This window comes from Sinohyriopsis cumingii, chromosome 13 (assembly GCF_028554795.1).
Source record: "Sinohyriopsis cumingii isolate HCF-2022 chromosome 13, ASM2855479v2, whole genome shotgun sequence".
NCBI classification, from domain to species: domain Eukaryota; kingdom Metazoa; phylum Mollusca; class Bivalvia; order Unionida; family Unionidae; genus Sinohyriopsis; species Sinohyriopsis cumingii.
Genome location: NC_142973.1, coordinates 68,399,857 through 68,422,137, shown reverse-complemented (window position 1 = coordinate 68,422,137; position 22,281 = coordinate 68,399,857). Strand labels below are relative to the sequence as shown.

At 34.6% G+C, this 22,281-nt stretch overlaps 1 protein-coding gene across 1 annotated transcript in view; it reads left to right on the top strand.

Moving 5' to 3' along the window:
- The window catches only part of LOC149785784 (MAP kinase-activating death domain protein-like), a 274,806-nt gene that overhangs the window by 151,187 nt on the left and 101,338 nt on the right, over nucleotides 1-22,281 (top strand). Inside the window, exons 21-23 of the mRNA XM_089979703.1 lie at nucleotides 7,166-7,303; nucleotides 18,002-18,414; nucleotides 20,118-20,280. Coding sequence (XP_089835829.1) covers nucleotides 7,166-7,303; nucleotides 18,002-18,414; nucleotides 20,118-20,280 — 714 coding nt within the window. The remainder of the gene's footprint in view (nucleotides 1-7,165; nucleotides 7,304-18,001; nucleotides 18,415-20,117; nucleotides 20,281-22,281) is intronic.

Sequence of the window (22,281 nt, the reverse complement as noted above, 5' to 3'; positions counted from 1 at the left end):
TGGACTGAACATATCAAACATATCAGTAAAAAAGTCAATTCAAGTTTATGGCTTCTCAGTAAGACATTTTCTCCCTGAAAGGCACAGAAAACTATTTTATAACAGTTACAAACAACCCTATTTGGACTACTGTAGTACAGTATGGGGTAATTCAAATGATAAAAACGTAGCAAAGCTGTCACATCTTCAAAAAAAGAGCATTTTGGCTAATATCAATCCAGAAAGAAAGCAAGGAAAGTTTAGCTGGTAGGTTAAAAATATTACCTATTAAAGACCAAATCTGTTTGAGAAAAGCCAGATTAATGTACAGGATATCTCATAATAGTGCTCCTGAATATTTACAATCACTATTCCAGTATAGGCTACCTGGTAATACTCCCCACCTGCGATCCATGTCTACCAAACAGTATAAAATTCCCTAACCAAATAAGGAGTTATTTAAAAAAAAGTTTCCAATACTCTGGAACTCTGCTCTGGAATAGTATTCCAGTTGAGATTAGAAATGCCCACTCTATTTCCTTCTTCCAAACCCAATATATCCAGTGGCTTCAGAGATGCAGCTTAAATAAATAAATTCCTTTGTGTGAGGGGCTTAAGGTAGATTAGTTTTTAGCTAATTGTGTTACCCTCTTTAAATAAGGTCATTATTATTATTATTATTACCAGTGTTACTGTCTCCTGAATGGATGCTCATGTTAACATGGGGTTTCACTCAAAGACTTATGATAAACAGTTGCTCCTGTTTTAAATAGGGGCGTAAAGAACGAAATGACTAGAAAACTCTTTTGTTTGACTAGGGATGACCAGACTATACAGGTGGGAGTTTTCCTTTTAATAATTCACACATCACAGTCCTAAGCAAGGATAATCCTTTAGTCCTACTGTTAGGGAAATTGACCTTGGTCAAGTTCAAAATAACTTGGACAACTTCTTTCGATGAATCAAACTGAAAATTTTTTTTCATCATAAACCAAATATGAATGATGAGAGTAACTCTCTCATTAAGTTATTAACAAATACAGACAAAAAAGCTTGCATACCGCTCAACCAAAAGGAATATATTGAAGCATTCTGCAAAATTGGTAAAATTACTGCCTGAATAATGCAATAAATGAAAATCAGGCCAATGATGAACTATACAGCAACAAAAATATTGTGATTAAAAAAGCCAATAAAGGTTCTGCTATTGTAAATCATGAACACTGAAGATTACATCTCGGAATCCCTACGACAATTAAATAATGAGAATTATTATTCCACAGCAAGGAAGGACCTTACTAAAACACACCACAGTAGGGTTACAAGCCATGTAATACAAATTCATGTCAAAGGGGAATTTAATGATAAGGTTTTTCTGAATCTTGTTAATGACAAAAGCTGTACTCTGAGATCATATATATATATATATATATATATAGGGTTATGCCTTACAATAAACACCTCGGCAGAAATTCACTTTGATGTGAAGAGGATGGTTGAAGTTCACATTTTATTGTGTAAATTTGTAAATTAAAATGAGTTACAAGCATATGTGTATGAATTTCAGTATTTATACTGATAATTTATAATTTATCTCTAGTGATACATCCTGTGGTTTAGTAGTCAAATGTCTGGGTCAGATGTTATGGGAAAGTCTGAAAATAGAAATAGTTTTTGATTGTAATAATCCATTTTCAATGCCAAAATGTTTTAGTTTTTTTTTTTAAATTCTGTTCTCAGCATAAGTGAATCTTGAGAAGAAGAAAAATTTTGAGGAAAACAATCTGCAAAGTACCTAGAAAATTTTGTTTCACAAAGTGGGGGTACCCAGTATTAGCCAACTCCTTAAAAGAACAAGAGCACCACTTGTGGCTTTAAGACAGATTTAACTCGTACAACAAAATTCATAATTAACATGTCTTTCAAATTTTCACTAAGAGTTATCTCATCTTTTTATTGAGTACTTGAGTCCCAGATTGAGTCTAAGATGTACTCGACTTGTTTGTTGTTTTGGGTTTAACAACATTTCTCAGTGCAGGATAGGCTATACATGGCACACAGTATAACTGTTAAAGGAAAACCCCATAAAGAACCAGTGACCCACAGGAAGCTACTGGCAAACTTCCTCACATACCCACTTTAGGTGAGCCAGAGATTCATACCCACACAGACAGAGGTGAGATGGCAGGGATTGTGAAAAGGTGAATGTTTTAAACCACTTGGCCACTTCAGGGCCTCTACTGAATTTGTACTCAGGTACTCATTGACAAATACTTTGTTGCAACACATGTTTTCATTTAAATACTTTTTCTGTTATTGAGTTGGTCCCAAATAAAAATGATGTAAATCAAACTTCCTTCAAAGTGGCCATGGTAGGCATCTTGAAGATCATATAAGGACTGTATTGACATGCGATTTATCTAAAACACTTCTGACTAAACGAAAATTATGCCAATGTGACCTCCCAGAATTTGACAATCTTGTTTTGGCTTATGTCCTGAAATTAAGCTAGTATTGACATTTTTTTGTGGGAAAAAATAGAATTAAATATTCATTCTTGTAATATAGTTGTTTGAGTATTAAAATGATGCTGAACTGCTCTCTAAAACTGCCACCTTAACAGCCATCCTGAAAATATCTTTACATGGCTACTTTTCACCTGGAAAGATGGTCATATTGACACAGGTTTTTCCCTAAAACACTATTGCAATGTCTAGCTGGTTCTGAATGAAAATGGTGCTCATACAATTTTCATCTTGAAAATCTTGTTACTTCCTTTTTTGAATGAATGAATGGTGGCATTGATATTGGGTTTTCACTATAAAACATTTTGCAATATCTAATTGGTTGTGATGAAAACTGAGCAGATCTGACTACCAACATACTCACAGTTCTGTGAAAGTTTTGAAAACTGATCTTGATTGACCTTGGAATCAAGTCAGAGGTCATTGCTTGGATGCTTATAATTTAATGAGTTTTAGAACAGTGATGTGTGTGTATGTATGAATGTATTTATGTGTATGTGTGTATGTATACACACACACACAAGTGCATTTTGACAATATTTTTTATTGCATTCCAACCAACAAGTTGATAGTCAAAACTTTGTCATAGAATTTAAGGCCAGAGGTCTCAAGTTAATATCACAAGCAAGTATGAATGGATTTTTATGAGATCCAGGTTTTGGATATATCTGAAACCACCAACAAAGAAGTATTATAGGTTTAATCAAACTTAGCATGTTGGTATGGCTTGACATTGTTAAGACATGTTTGGTGTTCTCTCTTTTTATGATCTCAGGTTCAAGGTCAAAAGTCCTGACCAATTTTTATATGACACAGGTATCTTTTTAACCCAAACATGTGAGACAATATTTAAAAAAAAAATTGATATGTTGGAATTTCTCAGAAATGTCAAAGATGGTTTCATTTCTCAATAGGTCCAAAAATAAAAGGACAAAAAAAATATATCATGGATTCAGAGAAATTCTTTTCATCCAGTAGAGTGCCAGTCTCTTTACTCTTCAAGGAGTTATTGTTCCAGAAATATTTTAGCTTTGATACACTTAACTTCTAAGAAAAAATTAAACCAGATGATAAAACAGAGGTATGTTCATATTACTTCAAATTAATGGATGTAGATAAGAACTATTTATGGAAGACATTTCCCTTTTACTATATATAAATATTTTTGGCAGTAATTTTGAATTGGAGATTTGGGGGTGTTTTTTTATCTGATTTTTATACACATGCCTTTTGGCAGAGCATATTAAGCTATGACCCAGTGTTTGTCTGTCTGTTATTTTTTCCTTTTCTGTATGATAACTTAGTTCTAAAGCACATATATTCACCAGACTCTGGATTTTTGGACAGCTTGCATATGATGTAAGGAAGAAGGCTAAATTATTGGGATTGAAAAAGTCGATGGTTAACATCAGTGACTGAAAGATGAAAATGGTTTCTGCATAAGAACATTAGTGCTACATCACATACATGGACTAAACATTGTTGAAATCTTGCTCATGCATAACCCAGTTGATTTGGGGATAAAAGGGTCAAAGATCGAGGTCACTGTAACTGGTTTCTACAATAACATTAGTATTATATCACAGGCCTGAGCCAAAGTTTGTGGATGGCTTTCACTTGTGCTAAGGAAAAAGCTGATGGGGGGGTCAAAGGTCAAGGTCACTTTTTTGAAAGAAGTAATATGGTTTCTGCACAAAATGTTTAGTTCTTGACCAGTTTGGGGATGAAATGCAAGTTGTTTAGAAATAAGTCTGTTCATTTGGGTTGTCATAAGTTCATGGTCAGGGTTAGGGTTATAAAGAAACCATTGATTTTGGGTTCTAGAGGTTAGAGGTCATAGCCATAGTAAGTACAATACAAAAATAATGGTTTCTATGCTTACTAACTTTACTTCAATACTGAATACCTTGACCAAGGGTCCAGAGTTACCATCCACCATTAGTTCCCACATAGGAGACTGTTCAGGCATATGTTGAAGATACTCATAGTTTCCTATGTATATCATATGTTAAATTTTGTAACAGTTGTATTTTTGTGGTTTCGTTTGAAGCTATAATGTTTGTTTTGTTTCAGATGATATTGCTTTTGTTTTGTTTGAAACCATAATGTTTGTTTTGTTTGAATCCTTGCTTTGCACTGCTCTTTTTTCACTTATTTTTCAAAATAATTAACATTGTTTCAAACCTAATATTTTTTACTCTCCCCAAGCCAATATTATTTACTCTCCCCAACCCCCACCCACCTCACCTACTCCACACCCCATTAAACTCAATATTTCTATTGCTAATTCCATGAACTGATTTATTCTTTGTTCATGAAATTACACTACATGCAAGGACAAGCCATAAAATGGATGGTCTTTTGTTTACTGACACAATTTGATTTGATTATTGGTTTGTAATGCTGGATTTACTTATCTTAAAGTATTTGCACCAGAGGGCATTTCATTACCTGACAGACTTGCTGTCATGTCTTTGTGACTATTGGATGCCCACCCAACACAGTTGTAGCTGTGCATTATTTTGTGGGGCTGGAATAGGTAAAGGATATTAATAGAATCTATGCTGGGGTTTGCACCAAAACAAGGAAATCCCAGTCAAGGGGCTACATTATTTGTCTCCCCTCGAGGCTTGCCAAGGGGGAAGACATATAATGTAACCCTGCGACTGGAATTTCCTTGTGTCAGTGCAAACCCCAACATAGATTCTCTTTCTCGCCCAATAATTTCCTTTAAAGTAAAAATGAACTCACTTGTGCAATGTAGTTCACGTGCAAATGTTTACATGCAGTGCATTAATACAAATATGTTAATGAGGAATGTGGCATGACCATGTAATCTGAAGTACACTGTTTCTTTGCGTGATCCAAAAAAATAACAACATAAAACATTGCATAGTATTGAGGTATTATCACATTTAATATATGGATGTTATATGAAGTTAACGAAAAATAGTTAATATTTATTACAAGAAAATGTTTCATTTTCATCAGTTCCAGTTTGGAAAATTATATTGTTAAGAATGAAACACTACTGGACCCACAGCTCTATTGTTATAAGTAAAAGCCACCTTATCATCCTGTTGTGAACCTTGTTTGTTACCATCAGCACCTTCTCATCCTGTTATGAATCCTGTTTGCTACCACCTTCTCATTATGTTGTGAACCCTGTCTGCTACCACCTCATCCTGTTATGAACCCTGTCTGCTGCCACCCTTCTCTTCCTGTTATGAATTGTATCTGCTACCTTCTCATCCTGTTATGAATCCTGTCTGCTGCCACCTGATATTGTTGTGAACCCTGTCTGCTGCCACTGTTCTCTTCCTGTTATGAACCTTGTCTGCTACCTTTTCATCCTGTTTTTAACCCTGTCTGCTGCCTCCTGATCCTGTTTTTAACCCTGTCTGCTGCCTCCTGAACCCTGTCTGCTCCCACTTGATCCTATTATGAATCCTGTCTGCTACCACCCCATCATGTTGTAAATCCTGTCTGCTATGAACCCTGTCTACTACCATGTTTTTCATCTTGCAATGACCCTGTCTGCTACCACCAGTTTCTTCTGCTTCTAACACGGTAATATTCATATTCCTCTCAGTCAAGCAGTACTAAACTTGAAAGAAACTCACGACCTAACATTTATTCGTTTTCTTGAGTCTTCAGAAGTTTAAAATTGCTTTAATTTCTTTTTGGCAAATTTATTAATTCTGCTGGGTTTCTGTCATCCATCTGCCATCTCTTGTCTGTTGGCAGTTGTTATTGATAATCCTCCTAATCTGTTGGGAGGAAAGTCATGAAAATTGGCCAAGAGTTTCATCCCAAGGTAGGCGTATGTGTGTGTGTGTATATATATGTGTATAAACAAGTTGATAGTCAGCCCTCTGATGTTGATTTCAAGTTAAGAATTCTTGCTTCTGGTTTATATCTGTATCGGCATGTGTGCGTGATAATATCAATAAGTATGAATGGATTTTTATTAAACCCAGTTCATGGATATATTTAAAAAATACATTGAATGAAGTCAGTTCAGTAACTTCTGTTTTTGTTGGGGTTTTTAAAATATTATTTATGAATTAAACCAAAACCGACTCATGTTTTTTTTGGACACAGTTGAAGTTGAAACAGTTTAAAGGTAAGAGGTTCAAGGTCAAAGGTCATGACAATATTTTCAGACAGCACTTGTCATGTGAACCAAATTTGGTATGTTGGACTTTTTGAAGTTTATCAGAAATTATATTAATGCTCAGCAGTTTAAGACATTTGAGAGGGAATAAATGGATTTTTGTGAATTCCAGCAAACTATTTTTGGCTCATTGATGAACTTGTGTGATCCTTGTCCAAATTATAATTTGATTTAGGAGAAGAGAGCAATAGATTGTGTTTGTCAGGGAAATTAACTGTAAAGACATTTACAGCAAGCACCAAGTATGGTAGCAATTGGTCATTAGAACTAAACATACAGTATACAGTTTTGTACCTTGATGTATTAGCATGGTTGTAACCATACCATCTTTTGTAGTATTGGTTGTTATATGTAGTATTTCATTTACAAGGAATATTACCATGTTGTGCCTTTGCTTTGCATGTGTGTTGACTGGGGTTCAGTTCCTAAGCCCAGCTAAGAGTACTGTTCCCAGAATTTTGTATTAATTTGCCTTGGTTGACAGGAGCTCCTCACAAGCAAGGTTTCTCGCCCCATTCCATCGCAGGTCACACCGTCTCGGGGTGGTGGCTTGAACGTCCTGTTCCACCACCTGCCACCTGCAATCATCCTTCTGACTCATCTAGCAATAGCACTGAATCAGGTTAGTAGTACACTCTTAGAAATGTTCATCTGTCTGTCTGTCTGTGACTTGTCAGTGAATTTTCTTCAATTTACAGTCATGCATAATCTCTACAAATTTGAACCAGAATATGAGATAAATACTCCTGGTCTATATCAGATTCAATTAAATTGTCAGATTTTTCTTCAATATTTCTGTCTTGAGAACTTGGGTTCACTCCAGTAAAACTTTGTGAAGGTTTTTTGTTTGTTTGAAAGTTAAAGATTTGCAGAGTGCAGAATTGTTTTTTAGAAATTAATTGAATAATGATGAACATTTTTTCAAGTTAATTATTTTTCATGGCTTCCAATTAATAAGATATTCAGGAGATTTCATTCATTAGAATAGATCGAAATTAAATTAAATTTGAAAAATGAAATATATGTAGCTTCCAGAGTAAAGGGATTATGTCAGACTGTGTGCTTGCTTTCGTATTGATTTTTGTTTTGCCTGCTTTTGAATAGGCAAGACTAGGTATCACTTATTACAGGGACAGCTGTATTGACTCTGTGGTCTTGAACTAAGTAATAGAATAGAGTGAAAATACAAAATGTTTTGTAAAATTCAACAGATAATTCATTCCCTTGAATACAAAGTGAAAATTTGAAAAGAACTTAAAATATTATGAATTAGATTCCAAATAGTCCTAAAAGTTCAATCACAAGTCCAAATGTATGAAGTTCCAATTTAATTCCAAATAAGTTCTAATGTTGAATGTGTTGATGTGCCTTTAGTCTCGAATATGCTAATATGCAAGTGGCCTGGATTATGGTGCTGTACTAAGACTTGTTTGATGTATCACAATAATATGATCCAAAATGTTCTTTTCTGAATTCACTATAATTCCAAATTAATGTTCAGTCCAAGAATATTATTGATGATCACTTGATATTTCCAGTGAATAATAATTTGAAAAAATAAATCCACCCAGATAAAAAACTTATCACAAAAATGACTGATGCTGCTTCAAAATGTGTAGGCAAGAATGAGTAATTTCTCAAGTAAACAACATTATATACAAAAAAACAACATAATAATAGAGCCCAGATTAGGTCAGCTTCCTCTCTTCAAACATTCAGAATTGTCAACACGTTTAGGAATTTCCAAATGGAAATCTAATGTCCTAGATCCTAGACCCAGACCCAAAACAAACATATTTATCTCCATTAAAAATGATCTGAATATTTATTCCACACTCATAGAGAAATATTAGCTAAGTATTATGTTGTTTACACAATAAATGTTGCTAGTCAGGTACACATTGAACTTGATTTTGGACAAGGTAAGATACAAAATACAGATGTATATAGCATATAATCATCAAGAAAAGCCAACAAATAATACACATTAAACATACATAACACAGCAGTGGCATCAAGATTGGTTAAGATTTGAGCTGAAATTTTTCTTTATGTTCACAAGTGATGAACCTTGAGAGGGATAGCTGCCATAGTTTGTTAGTAGAGTCAGCAACTGTGATCCTTTCCTATCAATTAATCCTTTGATGTTCATACAAGGTCATGGTCACTGGAAGATTTTGGGTACAAGTATCTGTGCTTTTTGGTCACAAGTTTCAAATCACTTTAAGTATTTACACTTGGACTGTACAGTCTGAATGCTTAGATTTTGTATATTGATGTACCACTACTATCCCTTTGAAAATCTTGTTTAAGCATTTGGTTAATTTTTTTTCTGTAAGATCGTATCTCCAGAACTCTCTAAGGGATACATGTCATGCTTAAATTATAGAATCAGGAAGTTCTGTCCTTTCATATCCAAACCACCCCTACCCTCCCTCTGACCTTCATGTATAGTGAAAGATTTGTAAAATTCTTGGTCATGTTTTTTAGTCTTTTGATATGCCCAAAACTATGCAGTATTTATTGTAAAATTAGTAAGCTTTGTCCTAAAATATCCATGCACTCCTGCCTTCTTTCTGGCCCTCATGCACGGTTAAGGTCATTTTAAGATAAAAATATCTGTATCTGGCAGGAGATACATATTTCTTATTGAAGTTTTTTCTCAAATGGAAATTCAGAAATTCTAAAGATAGCCCATAGTTTGCAGATGTGCCATTAAACCCTAAACATACATACATAAATACTGACTGATTTCAACCACATCTAAACCACTAGCTTGATACCCATATGGAGATAATCTGCAAGAGAATAATTTTTTGTACCTCTCCCCAGGAGTCAAAGGGAGGGGGCAAAGGGCAAATATAGAAAAATTTCAATAATTATTACAATTACATTTTTAAATATTTTTGTTGCTGAAGTTGTCAGAATTTAGAAAACTTCTATCAGGTACCTTTCGATCCTAATGATCAGTTACCCAGACACCCAGTCAAATTGAATTTGCATTTAATGCGTACAAACCAGAAGTTAAGTAAACTTTTGTTTTAATTCAGTGTCCTATAAATTTCACTACTTAATGTCATCTGGTACAAATTTCAAGCATTCATTCTCAATTTCTGAAATCCCCCCCCATCATCAGATAGTAAATTGTCGTGGTCTAGTCATCATTAGTATTGCCTGACTTCCTCTCCTTGGCTTCACTATCATACGTGGATGCTTGTTTGGAGACTGAGATGGACCTTTTTAAATAACTCTTTTATCATGCACTTTGTGAAATCTGTTCAAGGTTGCAACTAAACGCACATCAGTTGTGCAGCAGTATGAAATAACCACCCTCTGTTACTTGCCACTGTACCACACTCGTGGCTCAAATCAAAGAGTTGTCACATGGAAAACAAGCTTTGGGATTATGGTCAGTTATATACTGGAAGAAGCTGACGTCTGCTTGGCACTGAAAAAGTACATGTATGTACAGCTCAGTCAAATGGGTTGTCAACTTGACTACAAAGTTGTCAACTTGACTACAAAGTGAGTACTGCCTTTACAAGCACTGGCAGAAAACTTGTATACGGTAATAGGATACCCTTTGGTTCATTTTGTTATCCAGGTTATTATCAAAGGGCAGATACCTGAGAACCCAGATACCTGTTGGCAACTTTATTCAGTACCAAGTAATCATAGGAAGAGGACACTTAGTATGTAACAGATTTTGGGCTACAAACACTGGATCATAGTGGGGGTGGGTGGAGGAAAAGGCAATAAATATGTGTGGGGATTTCAAATCCAGATCCATGGAAGTAGCTGTGGTTTTTGTTTTAATGTTTTGTGGGGATTCTTTCTTTCAAAAATGTAAATTTTATTTGAGTTTCATTTGACCTCAGATCTAGGAAGATATATATTTTGCCCTTCCTCCATCCCTTGTTCATTACAATGAAAAGTCATTGTTACTGGTTTTCGTGTCAGTGATATTAGCTTATAATGTTTTCCATTTTCTCCTTAACAAGTTCCTTAATCACAGCATCTGAAACTTATTTTTTTTGGATTTAAGGAAATGATTTAACCCTTCATTAGGCATTTTTTTCAATCTGTCAAAAGTCACAATGGTATCACCATCTACTAACATCTAGCATAACTTGACACCCTCTGCTTCATCAAACCCTCTGGATAGTGTACACTTTGGGTAAGGAAGAAGCCTAATGATTTTGTGGCCAAAATATCAAGGTCATTGTGACTTGAACAAAAAATGGTTTCTGCACCGTAATTGTAATTAAATCACAGACCTGGACTAAACTGATAACTTGTAATTAGAGTAAGAAAAAAGCCTAGTTATTTGGGGGTCAAAAGGTGAAATTTCATTGTCACTTAAAAGTGAAAGATGGTCTATGCACAAAAAACTTAAGTACTGGCCATGGACATTTATTCAAGTAGATAAGAAAGAAACCAGTTGATTTTGGTGTCCAAATTTTAGGGTCATTGTGACTGAAGAAAAAAAAAAGGGTTTTTTGCATAATGACTTGACCAGAGTTTTTGGAGGGTTTGCACTTAAGGTAAGAAAGAAGACTATTGATTTTGGGGCCAGTAGTCAGGATCATTGTGACTCCTTAAAAAATATGTTTGGCACAATAACTTTTATTTTGGATTAAGTCTCAGCCTAATTATGTGGATGGCATGCAAGTATTCTGTAGATGTTTGATTTATGAAAGTCACTTGTCAAGGTCATAGTAAGTATAATTAGAAAAGAATAGTTGCTACTCAGTAAGTTGAGTTTAAGACCACACACCATGACCTACTGTTATGATTATATGGTCTTTAAGTAACAGAAAGAGACAAACCAATAGGTTTTTTAAAACTTGACAAATAGTTTAATTCTCTTAATTTAAAAATGAAAATTTGAGAGGAACTTAAAGCATTGTTAATTAAATCTAAAATAATCCTAAAAAGTTCTATCACAAGTCCAAAATAATAGTGTTCCAAATGAATTCCAGGTCTCATATGTGTTGATGTACCATTAATATTAAATGTGCTGTAGTGCCAACAGTCTAGATGTATCACAATGGAATTATCCAAAACTTCTTTGAATGAATACACAATACACTGTAACCCCAAAATAGTACTTAGTCCAAAGAGTTATATGAGCACTTTGGAATTTCAGTAAATAATTTAAATAAGTGATTCCTCTTAAATCTAAAAACAACATTAAATACTTCTGCAGACTGACAACAGAATAAGAACAGTAATAAAATAGAAATTTGGAGTGAGAATTATTGTTCAGTTCTTTCTTTATATACATCTTCTATTATGTCCCTGAGTTGCAATTCATCCATGTTTTGACTTTTTTTTACAATACCTGGCTTGTGTCAACATATAGCCTACCTAACCTATGTTGCAATACTCAACCATCCAGTCAGAAAATTACCCCAAACAGGTTCATTATCAAGGCTTCATTGTAATAATATTTTACTGTTTTCATTATGTTCACCACTAATTGTTTATACTATGCCCTTACTTTAGCAATGCAGGGGGTACAGAAATCTTGGATTGGAGAAAGTATTGTGAAAACATTTATCGACACCATGCCACATTGATATAGACTGTAATAAACACAGTTATAGAGACATGACACATTGAAAGAGACTATAATGAACACAGAGACCATACCACACTGATACAGACTATAACTATAATTACCGGTTTTCAGATTTGAACATGGGTTGATTGACTCGTTATCATATATTTTTTTCCTTGTCGAAATTTTGAAGCTTTTTTTCTACAGTGTTACTATTTGTAAATTTAATACATTGCTGAGTAATTACCAAAAATTGATTAATTACATTTTCTGTTATATTTTATGCTTGTATTGGCCTTATTTTATCCCATGATCATCATTTTACAACTAACTGTGATGCCCTGTTTATGTGATAGAATTTCTATTGTGTGCTTTGTATGTTTTTTTTACTCGTTTTTATCTGCTGTTGTTTCAGAGTTGTTGTTTACAGTATTTTGTTCTTCACTGGTTAAAATACAGTATCATATTATTGTATTGAATTTTAATCAGGTTTATACAGGTGTAATATTATCATGTTATAGTCAGTTTTCACAAGCTAATCAATTTAGCAAAAGTAGGCATGGTTAACTGATGTCTATATGTAGGTCATTCATAAGTTTAAAAACAATTAGTCCCTTTGAAAAAAGCATGTTAAAGTGCTTTAGATACTTGCTTACAAGTCAAGTAAATCTACAAACAGCAATGATCCTGATCTGCTGTAGTATTATTCGCTTTCAGAGCAGGGTCTTTTATGTTTGTTCTACTGATTACTCCTAACAAACTGTACAGACCCAGTTCTGCCAGTGCATTATACGACAGCAGATCTGGGTCCGTGCACTTTGCATTTGCATATACAATACTTTTATATTACACTGTAATATCAACATTGTTTCTAGGTATTTTTGTTCATTTCACTTTGTAATGAATTTGCTCAAAACAATATGGTTGTTGTGGTACTTCTGCTCATTTCAGACATGCATGTGTGCATACCATATGTACTCACTTATAAGTCAAACTGCATACTGCATAGACCCGGCTCTGCCATTGCATAATGCACCAGTCAGTTCGTGTCTGTGCAGTTTGTTACAAGTAATCACAAGAGCAAAAAGAGCATGGACCCTAATCTGCTGGTGTATTGTTTGTCTGAAGTTGGAATCAGCTTGTAAACATGTATTACATATGGTATATAATGTTGTGTAGTTCCAACACAAGTTAGGAGTAAGTCATCATTAGGACTGCAGTTTTCCTGAAACTTTGCCTATGAATTGTTTGTCAGTGATTCCTTGAAAAACTGCACTAAACAAATTTGTCACAGATTTCATTTTTTTAAAAAGATACTATGTTGACATCTATTGTTGGTCCATGAAATATCTGAGAAAGTAATGGATTGACAAATGAAACAAAATACATTTAAAATGTGATTTTTGACAAAGTTTGTTTTCACTGCATAAAGTGATTGTTTCTGTTTTGTTAAATTTACAGTTTTGATAGTTGTAGTTCTACAAGTTTACAATTATCATCTTCATTGTGCAGATTTTGGGCCTGTACTTAAAAAGGTACAAATTGGACTTGTATTTAAAAACATTGAAATTGGACTTGCATTTAAAAGGTACAAATTGTACATGTATTTAAAAAGGTACAAATAGGACTTGTATTTAAAAAGGTACAATTTTCTGAAAGTAAGATATTCACCAGATGATTAAAATTCACCAAGACTTTTTTTCACTAACCTTCTAGAGAAATTCCACAGTGAAATATTGTAATCAACTGTCATTTGTGAAGCAGAGTTATCTCTCCTTAGATACAGACATAACCTCATTGTTAATTTATGTTGTGAACCAGGAATGTTTAAAAATGTGGAGAGAGTGTTATGTAATTATCGCATACTGAAACAATGCAGTTTACACCTCAATGACAATGTTCACTTAAAGTTATCTCTATAAAAAGAAGTTAAATTGTATACAACAGGATAAATTCTCCTTCAGTGAACCATGCAAGAAAGTCATACCTTTCTTTATTGGAAAACTTGAAGAAAAAATGTTCTTTTGTTCATAATTTACATTATTCCTGCTGCAGAGTGAGTGAATAAAATAATTTTGTTGCATTCCATTTATTTGACACGCCATGTTTTCAAGATTATATGTATTATCCTTATCTTTTCTTTTTTTATAAATTTTACTGAATTTTAACTTTTTTACATTTAATCTTGTTGTACTTCATTTATTTGAAAGTGTTGATCAAATTTTAACATTTTTACATTTGTTGTACTTCATTTATGTGGAAGCATTTATCTTCCTAAATTTCTGTGCAATTCTTTTCACACTTTTCAGACTTTACCATTAGTTTTCACCTTATAGCCACTATTATACTGATGTGCCATAAAACACCGCTACATACATGCATGTATTGAAAACATACTTTTAGGCTCTAAAATAGACTGGTTTCCATCCTTAAAACTTATTTCACATATTTTTAGTTCTGCTGGTCGTAAACCATAATAGTTTATGGTATGGTGTGTTGTCAGTTGTCAGTCTCATCTGTCTGTCTTTTGTCACAAGTTTATTGCCAATACTGAACTACTTAGAGGATTGCTATGAAACATTACATACACATTCATCCAAGGTCTAATTTGTCCAGAATAAAATTTGTGCCTGCAGTGTGGCAGTTTATAGTGATGTCTAGCATCAGGGCATCTTGCCGCAGACATGTAGCATGATGTCCTACCCAGTCACATTATCCTGACATCATGCCAACCAGTACTAACACTAACCTCTCTTGATGCCGAGTGCCAGGCTGCTGGTAGTACCACTTTATAAGTCTTTGGTATGATTAGGCTAGGGTCATCAACAGACAGCTGTGTAATTGCAGTATCTTTTATGCTCAGAAGTCTGGAAGCTAAGATCACTGCCATTATTTTATCAAAGTCTTCTTAAACAGATTAGTTGATAAATCGTCTTCTAGCATTTGATCACTTTGAAGTTATTATAAAAGAAATAGTAGATATATTTTTTTGAAGTGTCTATTCAGTACAGTTTTTTAAGTGGTAATAGGCTTTTTTGTATAGCTTTTTTTACTAATGGTACAGTGTACAAGATAATTCCATATTACAAGATGTATGCCATGCAGAATTGATGTGTAACTAATACAGAAAGTTTCAACAAATTCTGCCTGATTATGAAGGCCACAATATATGTTTTAAGAATATATATATATATTGTAATAACTACATTAATATTTAAATATTTTTGTTTCACTTAGAATTCCCAACAATATATTTTTTTTATTTAGTTTTAGAGTTTACTGAAATTTTGCTTCAACCAGTGTCATACATTTTGTCCATTAAAAAATAATTCGGGGCCCTGAGTGGCCGAGTGTTCTAAAGCGCTCACTGTTACGGATCACTGCCATCTCACCTCTGTCTGCGTGGGTTCGAGTCTCGGGCTCGGCTAATGTGGGTATGTGAAAAAGCTTGTCAGTAGCTTCTCGTGGGTCGGTGGTTCTTTCCAGGTTTTCCCAGGTTCTTCCTTCACCATTAATACTGGCTGCCATGTATAGCCTATCATGTGGTGAAAAATGGCGTTAAACCCCATTACAACAACAACAGCAACAAAATTCACTACAGAGCAAAGTAAATAATAGTTCTTTGTCTCTTTTACAGAATTTGTGTGTCATTTTCAATAATTCTGCTTTTGTTCAAGTAGAATGTAATGGTACTAATATTTTATGTAAAATCAATTACTGAAAATCCCTTAATTTTATATCATGGGTTTCTTTTATTATCAAAAAAATACTTTAATTTCTTCTTGTAATATACTGTCTATATCATTACCCTACTTTCTTGAGTACCATATATACTTCCTTTCAAGTCGAGTCCAACTGCAAACAACAAAGGTCCTGATATGCCACCTGCAGATCAGGGTCTATGTTGTTTGTTCAACTGATTACTCCTAACAAACTGCACAGACTCAGATTTGCTGGATCACTATGGGAAGGCAGAGCTGGGTCAGGGCAGTTTGCAGATGGATTCGTCTTAAAAGCAAGTATATATGGCAAATGTTACAAATTGTATGCCTTTTATTAATATTGCTTATTTCCTTTTCTTTACAACTTAATATATTTGACCATTCACTAGAAATTCTGGCTTTTATTGCTTTATAATCAAGAAAAGTTCCTGTTATCAAAATTGTCACAAAGATCTTGCAGTGTTTGCATTTGGTCATTGATGTTAAAATTGTCAATTAAATTACGGGTTACAGCATTTTTCTAACTATTATAGCAATTTTTTTATTTGTTTTTTTCCAGTATTCTATCTCAAAGGTTAAAATTGTATTATTTCTAAATCTCTCAGTGTTAAAATCTCAGGCACAGCCAATGTGGGTTTGTGTAAAACCTTACCAGTGGTTTTGTATGGGTCAGAGGTTCTTACAGGGGTTTTCTGCTATGTATAGCCTATCAGTTGCTGAATAATGGCATTTAACCCCAAAACAACAACAACAACATATCTTCTCAAGTTTCAGTCTTAAGATTATTAATCTAATCATTCTAATCTTATAGCTCTCCAAATTCTGTTCCTTATATTATCTGCAATTATTCTACTTATAATCTTATATTTTAAAAATATCATTAAAGACGATTTGATACTTAATGCTGAAATTATTAGGTTTTTCATATTTTTGGGGAGAACCATCTTATATACTAGCTTATAAGTTGAATCCAACTGCAAACTGCACAGACCCAGATATACTATTACATAATAAGCTGGCAGATCTAGGTCTATGAAGTTAGTTTGGAGCAATCAGCAGAATAATTAACACAGACCCTGATCTGCTAGCATATTATGCATTGTCAGATCAGAGTCTGTGTTCTTTTAATCTGGACTCCACTTGTAAACAAGTATTTTTATTGGATGCAGGAGGATGTAGGTTCGAACCCCGGCTGAGTCATACCAAAGACTTATAAAAATGGTACTTAAGCTGCCTCATGTGACGCTCAGCATTAAGAGGTTAGTGTTGGGACTGGTTGGTCTGGTGTCAGGATAGTGTGACAGGGTGGGACATGGTGCTACATGTCTGCATCACTTGTGGCATCACCATGAACTGCCACACAGCAGACATCATAGCAATTTGACTGGAAAATTGTTAAAGCTATGTTAAAAATCCAAATCACACACACACACATGAACAAGTATATTCATTACTGTAATTGTTACACTACAATGTAGCTTCACTCCGCACATTTATCTGGTTATCTGTTTTGTTGCCAACATTTGTATTAGCTCTCTTTCCTGACACTATTTCCTGCATAGTCATGTAATATAAGTTGTAGATGCATCATCAAAGCACTTTGCCAACTGCTCAGGTGGTCTAGTGGTTAGAGCATCCGCCTCGGATGCAGGAGATCGTGGGTTCAATCCCCAGCCAAGTCATACCAAAGACTTACAATAATGGTACTAACAGCTGCCTCGCTTGGCATTCAGCATTAAAAGGTTAGTGTTAGGACTGGTTGGCCTGGTGTCAGGATAATGTGACTGGGTGGGACATTATGCTACATGTCTGCAGCATGATGCCCTAGTGCTAGACATCACTATAAACTGCCACATTGCAGACATCATAGCGATATGACTGAAAAATTGTTAAAGCTACGTTAAAAACCAAAATCACCTCACATCACATGACCACTTTGCCATCTACATTGCAGGTACATGAACCTGATTTGCAGGTGAGTAGTACAAGGCCTACTTTGGAATCTTGTTTTGTACAATGAACTGTCTCTTTTCAGGCTCTCCAGTGATAGTGAATGGTGATGAATATGTAAACATAGATATGGTATCCGAGGGAGAGCTGGCGGATAGGTCACAAGGGCATATAGCACTCCCCCTTACAGAGGGAGGTAACACTGATATGAATCGAAGCACAATTCCTAGTGGTCAGAAATGTGATATCATAGTGACAAACACTGAGCATGAAGCCAGCAGAGATCATATGCTGGAACTGGTGAAAAACAAGGACTTGATAAAGGCATCTTTGGTGGATAGGCGAATAAATAGTATGGACTCTGAAATGTCAGAAGCCAGCACCCTTGTCAGTACGAATTCAGATAATGTCGCTGAGGATGAGGCACGAAAACGATCAAGGATAAATCACACATCAATACGAGGTTTTATGTCAGACAGTGAAATGGAAACATCTGGGGTAAGTTGTTCCTTATTTAGAGTCAGCTTCAGGTAAATTATGGATTTTTCAAATGCATTTTTGCACACTTTTTCTTGTGTGATATGTTGAATATCACCTGAGGTAACTGCTTCTAGATTTTTATCTGTATTTTCTATGACATTTTCTTCAAAACATGAAAAATGATGAATGCATCAAGTTTGCAGTTTTTTTGTCTTCAGGAGAACTTATGGGATGTCCTGTTGTCTGCCCATTGAATGCCACAAGTTCATTATCCCCCCAAAACTACTTTGAATATTTTCACAAAACTATGTGGATTTATTCATTCCAAATTCTAGGTTTTACTAAATGAAAAAGGTACAGCTCAGACATTCAGTATGTAAATCTCATTCACTACTCCTCTCAAATCATATCAACATTGGGTTTTCACTGAAAGACTTCTTATGATGTCTAATTTGCCCTAAATGAAAATGGTGCACATCTGACATCCATTATGGCAGCCATTTGAATAATCTTGGAATATTTACTCTTCCTGAATGGAAAGTCATGTTAGTATGCAGGTTGCACGAGAACACTTCTGGTGATGTCTAATTGGTCATAAGTGAAAATGGTGCCATTCGGACAAACATTATGGCCATATCAGTGGCCATCTTGAAAATCTAATGTCTACTATTTGTAGAATAAAAGTGTTGTTTTCATAAAAAGACTTCACAAGACGACTACTTGGCACTAAATAAAAATGGTGCTGATCTGACATCTAGTATGGCCACCATAGAGCCATCTGGAAAATTAAATGGAAAGTCATGTCACCTTGGGGTTTTCACTTGAAAACTGATTATGATAATTTGTTCATTTGTAATGAAAACGGTACTGATCAGACATCAAATATAGCCATTTGATTATTGAAAATCTTTTCACTAATTCTTCATTGGGTTTCACAAGTCTTCTAAAGGTGTCTAACTTGTCTTAAATGAAAATGTTGCCAATCCAACATCCAGTATAGCTGCCACAGTGGCTAATTTGAAAATCTAATCACTCGAGAATATCAGAGTTGGTTTCAACACTTAGCAGTTAAAAAGGAAGACATGGTTTTATCTTGTATATATACTACTGCTTTATATGCTTCATTCTAAATCCAAAACTTAGTTTAAACCAAATGTTCATTTACAGTAGTACTGGTACATACTATAGCGTTCATATGCAGTAATACATACTACACCCTACATAAACTAATATTACATACTACAGCCTTCATAAACTTGTATTACATACTACAGCCTTCATAAAACTAGTAGTACATGCTACAGCATTTATAAAACGAGTACATACTACAGCCTTCGTAAACTAGTATTACATACTACAGCCTTCATATACAGTAGAACATTCACATACAGTAGTATGTAATACAGCCTTCACATACTAGAGCTTTCAAATACAGTAGTACATACTACAGTCTTCATAAACTTGTGCATGCTGTAACATTATTTTTAACCATTTTGGTTGAAATATTTAGAGGGATGATATATTGGTGGTGTACTTTCTTTGATGTAGAGTTTCATTTAGATTTGTGTAATTCTTTTTAACAAAAAGTACTTAAAAATGATTGTTGTGTTGTTTAACTAATTCAGTAAGTTGGTACCATCTGTAAGCAACATGAAACAGTTTAAAGAGGATGAAAGTTTGTTTGCTAATTTAAGCTGCATTTGCATTGTCTTTGTTGACAGGCTGTCAGTTATGTCTGTAGACGGAACCGATCCCCATCATCAGTGAGCAATAAAAGCACTCTGAGTATGGGCTTCAGATACAGGGATGAAAAAATCATGAGCACCTCCCCTGTACCAGTTGCTGCGGATGTTGCAAAAATCTACCTTTTTGAGGGACTTATAGGTATATATGCAAACATACATGTATGTTTATTTTGAAAAGACCTATCTTGAATTAGATTTTTCCCACAATTTAATGACATTCATTAGAGACATGAAAGTGAGTTCTGTTCAAAGGGAGGTAACCCTAAACAGGGGGATGTTCCAACAAACTCTAACAGTATTTCAACCCACATTGTAAGAGGGAGTATTATACTGATGGTCTTAATAATGAGGGAAGACTGTAAGATAGGGAAGACTGTAAGATATTTAACTGTGTATAGCATGCTTCCAACCACAAATAAATAGCATACATGGTATACATAGATCATCTGTAACATAATACACTAACAGATCAGGGTTTACTTTGTGGAACAAACTGCTAGTGTGTAATCATCCACCCCGCAGTCACATTATGCAGTCATAGATCTGGGCTCACATTAATATAGGTGGGTACAATTCATACAGAAGTAAAATACGGCATGTTTTTATTTTGATATGTTTGAATACCTATTTTAAAAGTAATATTTCATGGCAGTCCACATCTTTATATACCTTCTGTACGATATGACTGCTGTTTTTAGGTTAATATACCCATATTGTGATATATGCATATTGTAATACAATATACCCATAATGTGCTGGCAGATTTAGTCTGTGCAGTTTGTTCAGAGTACTCAATAGAACAAAAAACATAGACCCTGATCTGCAGGCTCAATGTGCTATGGCTGGTCAGGATCTTTGTTGTTCGTAGTTTGAGTACTCGTGTAAAGCGAGTATATATGGTAATAAATAGACTACTAATTTCAAATAATATTTTTGAAATAAGCTGAATAATTTCAATCTTTTGTTTACGGCTTGAAAAAGAGAAACAGTTGGATTCATTTCATAACTATCATTTGAAATCAGCACTCTTGCAATATCTCCTACCATATGTACTCGCTTATAAGATGAGTCTAACTGCAAACTGCACAGAACCAAATCTTATGTTGCATAATGCATGAGCAGATCTGGATTTGTTAGGAGTAATCAGTAGAACAAACAGCATGGATCCTGACTTGCAGGCTCATTTGTTTGTGTTGTTTACAATTTGACTTATTAGCAAGTATATGTATGGTATGTCTCACCAATTTTATCAGTATCCAGACATAGCAGGAGTGAGGAACTTTTCAAACTTTAATGGTTACCCAGACATACATGAAGTAAAACTTCCCAGTAGCATCAAAGGTAGCAGATACCTTTTGTCCTTTGTTGGTGTTGTTGTTGTTTTGCATTTAAAACCATTTATCAGTGCAAAATAGGCCATACATGGCAGCCAGTATAATTTGTAGAGGAAGAACCTGGAAAAGCCTTGGTAAGAACCACTGACCCAGAGGCAGCTACTGGCAGATTTCTCACATGTCCATATTGGTTGACCCTGAGACTCGTACCCATGCAGACACAGGTGAGATCACAGTGATTTTTAAAGATGAGCACTTTAGACCACCCAGTCACCTGGGACCCTCATTTTGTCCTTTAACATACCTTGTAGATTTAAATCTAAGTTAATGGGTACCCAGACATACCTAGAGTAAAACTTCCCAACAGTATCCAAGGCAGTGTTAACTTTTTGTCCTTTAACATACCTTGTAGATTTAAATCTAAGTTAATGGGTACCCAGACATACCTGGAGTAAAACTTCACAACAGTATCCAAGGCATTGTTAACTTTTTGACCTTTAACATACCTTGTAGATTTAAATCTAAGTTAATGGGTACCCAGACATACCTAGAGTAAAACTTCCCAACAGTATCCAAGGCAATGTTAACTTTTTGTCCTTTAGCATACCTTGTAGATTTAAATCTAAGTTAATGGGTACCCAGACATACCTTGGGTAAAACTTCACAACAGTATCCAAGGCATTGTTAACTTTTTGACCTTTAACATACCTTGTAGATTTAAATCTAAGTTAATGGGTACCCAGACATACCTAGAGTAAAACTTCACAACAGTATCCAAGGCAGTGTTAACTTTTTGTCCTTTAGCA